The sequence below is a fragment of the Fragaria vesca genome, linkage group LG1 (genome assembly GCF_000184155.1).
Source record: "Fragaria vesca subsp. vesca linkage group LG1, FraVesHawaii_1.0, whole genome shotgun sequence".
Lineage (NCBI taxonomy): Eukaryota > Viridiplantae > Streptophyta > Magnoliopsida > Rosales > Rosaceae > Fragaria > Fragaria vesca.
In genome coordinates, this window is record NC_020491.1 from 22,017,631 (window position 1) to 22,022,206 (window position 4,576).

Here is a 4,576-nt window from a genome sequence, read left to right on the forward strand (position 1 = left end):
ATGTTTGTGATTTGAATGGCATCCTTGTGAAAAAAATGGCGTTATGCATTATGTGTTTCCTATACGATTTAAGATTATGAACCGTTAGTTTCAAAATTATGATAAATGCAATCGATAACATGAGTAATTTAAACTATAGTTCGAAGTAACAAAAAAGTTCAAACTCTTTTTCTTTTTATTACAAGTATAAGATTTTTATAATTCAAATTTTAAGCTAAAAATGAAAATGTTAACGTTAGTCACATGTTCCTTGAACGGTTATGAATAGCTGATTGTTACAAATATCTCATTTTGACACCCAGTACAAGCAATTTTGAAATACAAACTATTACGTAAGGACAAATTCTAACGCATGATATTACATGCACATAAAGTGACTGTTTGACCGCCAAAGTTTACACCTCAACAAATTTCGGTTACCATTTATTAACAATTTTACTTTTCTTTTAGAGACTTAAAGTAATTATCTTTAATAAATTCAAACCCATTGCATAGAGGGCTACAAGCTAAGAAAGGAACAAATGTGAATAACACACTTGATATTAGGTTGCCTTGCGTTATTGTGTACAATATATGCTATATTTGGGCAACGGGCAAGTCCTAGCAAATGAGTAGGCAAAGCATATATTGGGATCCAAATAAATGCTTCGTCTCTTAAAGGAAACCCAGAGGGGCAGACGGCAGGGGTATAGAATTAATCCGGTAAGCCGCCGGTGGGATATGGCCGTTACGAATTTCCGACGAGCTTTGAGACCTATCATTGCAAAAATATAAATAAAAATAGCATTGACCAAACACAAAGCAGTTGACGTCACTCATCTCACTTTAATTTAAACCCCATTTGTTTATTAAGCTCAGCCTTCTTCCTCATAACGGCGTTAACAGCTGTCGTTTTGCTATATATATCCAGCACTCCAACTCCCCCCTCCTCTCCTCCTCGTCACTCCACTTTTATTATCCCTGTGTTCAATTTTCAACAACCCTTTCAGTTCCCCCCGTTCTCTCTTCTCTCTCTCTCTCTCTCTCTCTCTCTCTCTCTCTCTCTCTCTCTCTCTCTCTACATACTATATCTATATATATATATATATATATATCATTAAGTAATTGATTCACATTATGTATGATTCTGTTTCTCTGATCTGTGGAAAATGTGCAGCTGCGAAGCTTGGGATTTCATCACCGCCGCCTTACCTCTCGTTGTCAATGAATGATGATGCACTCCTTAAGGGGGTCAACTATGCATCTGGTGGAGCAGGAATACTAAATGACACCGGACTCTATTTTGTAAAGACATTTCTTCCTTTAGTTGAAACTTCTTCGTATATGTGTTCATCACACCATATATATGTTTGTACATAGATTCTTGTACATAAGAGTGATAAGACTTCACTCTGCTGCTATCTCTTCTTTTGCAGATTGAGAGATTGTCCTTCGACGATCAAGTACAAAGTTTCAACAAGACAAGGGAAGCCATCAAGGCTAAGATTGGGAGTGAAGCTGCAACCAAGCTCTTGACTGAAGCTCTCTATTTCATTGGAATTGGTACTCTCTATTAATGCACAACTGGAATTCTTTTTAATTTTTGAATAGGGGAGTGACAGATAATTCTGTTCCTTACTCTTTCAGGCAGCAATGATTATGTCAACAATTTCTTGCAACCCTTTTTACCCGATGGTCAAGAGTACACTCATGATGACTTTGTGGGACTGTTAATAGGCACCTTAGGGCAACAATTTCAGGTAAAACAAAGAATCTCCTCTCTATCCATCATCACTAGTAAAAACAGCAACACACTTTAAGTTTTGGTTACTCCAAATTAAGCATATAAGTGACGCGAATGTGGATCGGCTTGTATGGACTAATCAAATGACAATTTTATTTGATGGAGTGAAAATCTAATGCAGTAACATGAAACTCACCATTGGTCCCTAATTAGCTTCAATCGGTATGTTTCTGTTAGACGCTCTACCAGCTGGATGCGCGAAAGATGATATTTCACGGTCTTGGTCCTCTCGGCTGCATTCCTTCTCAGAGGGTTAAATCAAAGAAAGGCCAATGCTTGAAGGAAGTCAACCTGTGGGTGCTGGACTTCAACTCTAAAGTGGAGAAGCTCATTGCCTCTCTTAACAGACGCCTCCCGAGAGCAGATTTAACATTTGCAGATACATATTCAGATGTTCTCGACTTAATCAGCAACCCTACTGCATATGGTATTATGCTTATAACAACAATGCTAGAGGCACCGATTATTATTTCAACTCGAATAATGAGCTGATATCGGCTAGGATAGCTCCTACTCCTCCTAGCATTACTGGTATATACTATATAGTACTTAATTATGTGACTATTTGACATTAGTTAAATCTGTAATTTTTCAGGGTTTAAGGTTTCCAATACGTCATGTTGCAAGGTAGACACACGGATTGGAGGGCTATGCTTACCGAATTCAAAACTATGCAAGAACCGCAAAGATTATGTATTCTGGGATGCATTCCACCCCTCAGATGCAGCGAATGTAGTTCTTGCTGACAAACTCTTCTCGAGACTATTTCCTAAAGCTTCCTCTCCTGCACCAACACTTTCTCACTAATTCACATGTTTGTCATGTAATCAGTAGAGTTATTATACACATTGATCAAAATCATCGTGGAAAACAAATAGGATCTTGCCTTGGAGATCTGAACTCAGTCGAACGACTCTTAATTAGAGTTGGATTTCAAGTCTAATGAACAGAGAACTCTAAACGGTGCTGGTACCCATTTTCTTTATTCTTGTACCTGAAGGCGTGTTCCCAATTGTCTTTGGGAAATAAAAGTGAACATTCATTGTTAATGGAGAAACTTGCCCAACACAAAATTAGCTCCTGTAGGCAATACTACGTTCACAATGGAAGCCTAAATAGTACAATCAAACATGTAGTGACGGATATAATGACCTCTACACTCCAAATCTCCAATCCATGACAAAATCGAACCGGCCACCACCTTGAGTGCAGGAACGGCTCACTTGGTTAATCAAGTGACAACAAAAATGAAATAATTGGAGCTCAATGGTTCATGTTGAACTTAGACACTGATTGCATGCATAGAATTCAAAACTGGATTCTCCATTCAGTTGCTCAAGCAAGAAATCGTAAGCGTGTCTTCCTGTTTGATGGGAACATTGAAACCATTCTTCAACATAAGCCTATCTCCAACAGTTTTGACTACATCATTTGATTAACCATCACACAGATCAGTTCACATTCCACAAGAAAAGAATGTGAAAACTGAAAACAGGCACAGCCAGTGGGATTTGACTCCAGCGCAATGACAACTCTTTTGCTCATACATAATCAGACTATGGCATTCTAACAAATTTTCCGCAGAAAACACAGTATTTTGGGATTCAAAATTATAGTTCTGAAGATAACCTTAACATTCAAATTACATAAAAGGCGCAAATTAAATTGGCAAAAAACAGATGTTCCAAAAGATAACTCAACCTAAGGTAGTTGCATAAACTGCCAGAAATGCTATCTTATGCTCCAGTGAATGCCTTCTTCCCAAAGGCAGAAGAAGACCCAGCTGGAATGACCTTCAAGACATTAAACCTCACTGTCTTTGACAATGGCCTATACGAATTGAAAAAAGAAAAGTTCAGATTGACACAATTTAAAGCAACATAATATTTGATGGAGGAAAATGAAATGATAACATTTTGGGATAGGTTACTGTTTGAACGTCACCTGCACTGCCCAATGATGACATGATCTCCCTCCTTCACACGGAAGCATGGTGAAACATGGGCAGGAATGTTTGAATGCCTCTTCTCATACCTACAATGTATTGACAGATTAGTTTACTTGATGCAAATAGTGGAACACAGCATATGTATTGGTGGTGATAAGACATGAATTACCTTTGATACTTCTTTATGTAGTGGAGGTAATTGCGCCGCACAATGATAGTCCTGGACATCTTTGCACTGTGGCAGGTACCAGCCAGAATGCGACCCCTGATGGAGACATTGCCAGTAAAAGGGCACTTCTTGTCAATGTATGTTCCTGCAGAGAAATACAAACAAATCCTAACATAAATCACAAATACCAAATTTGCTTGAAGATTTAAGCGGGACAATTCACCATTTGATACTTCCACTCTAGTATCAGTGTTTCAAAAGTAACATTGAATCAACTGGCTAATATAATATATGCAATTGGTTTTAACGCAAAGAAATCTAAAATGAAAAACAAAAACAAACGCGTATGGAATCGAACCTTCAATAGCATCTCTGGGAGTCTTAAAGCCGAGCCCAACGCTCTTCCAGAAGCGATTGCCTCCCTTTCCAGGCCTCTTGCCCTTACCAGTCTTCTTGGAGCTGCATTCAAATAACACACATCAATTGGATCTCGATCTCTGAAACGCTAAGAGTATAGAATGAGGCGGTGCTTTACCTGAGGAAAACCTTGGGCTGTTTGAGGAAAGCCTTCTCCGTCTGCAACAGAAGAGAGAGAGAGAGAGAGAGAATCAGAAAGAGAAGGGAGATGAAGTCGGAGAAGGAGAGAGAGAGAGAGAGAGAGAGAGAGAGAGAGAGA

At 38.6% G+C, this 4,576-nt stretch overlaps 2 protein-coding genes across 2 annotated transcripts in view; one reads left to right on the forward strand and one right to left on the reverse strand.

Annotated features, from left to right (window-relative positions):
- LOC101310470 (GDSL esterase/lipase At5g37690-like) overlaps positions 1-2,590 on the forward strand; it is a 3,048-nt gene extending 458 nt beyond the window's left edge. Inside the window, exons 2-6 of the mRNA XM_004289544.1 lie at positions 1,157-1,284; positions 1,416-1,542; positions 1,627-1,739; positions 1,961-2,210; positions 2,379-2,590. Coding sequence (XP_004289592.1) covers positions 1,157-1,284; positions 1,416-1,542; positions 1,627-1,739; positions 1,961-2,210; positions 2,379-2,590 — 830 coding nt within the window. The remainder of the gene's footprint in view (positions 1-1,156; positions 1,285-1,415; positions 1,543-1,626; positions 1,740-1,960; positions 2,211-2,378) is intronic.
- A 760-nt stretch (positions 2,591-3,350) lies between these two features.
- The window catches only part of LOC101305700 (40S ribosomal protein S11-1-like), a 1,446-nt gene continuing 220 nt past the window's right edge, over positions 3,351-4,576 (reverse strand). The window contains exons 2-6 of the mRNA XM_004288567.1: positions 4,436-4,476; positions 4,259-4,359; positions 3,901-4,045; positions 3,728-3,817; positions 3,351-3,613 (exon numbers count right to left, since the gene is read on the reverse strand). Of these exons, the coding sequence (XP_004288615.1) occupies positions 3,520-3,613; positions 3,728-3,817; positions 3,901-4,045; positions 4,259-4,359; positions 4,436-4,476 (471 nt within the window). The 3' untranslated portion in view covers positions 3,351-3,519. The remainder of the gene's footprint in view (positions 3,614-3,727; positions 3,818-3,900; positions 4,046-4,258; positions 4,360-4,435; positions 4,477-4,576) is intronic.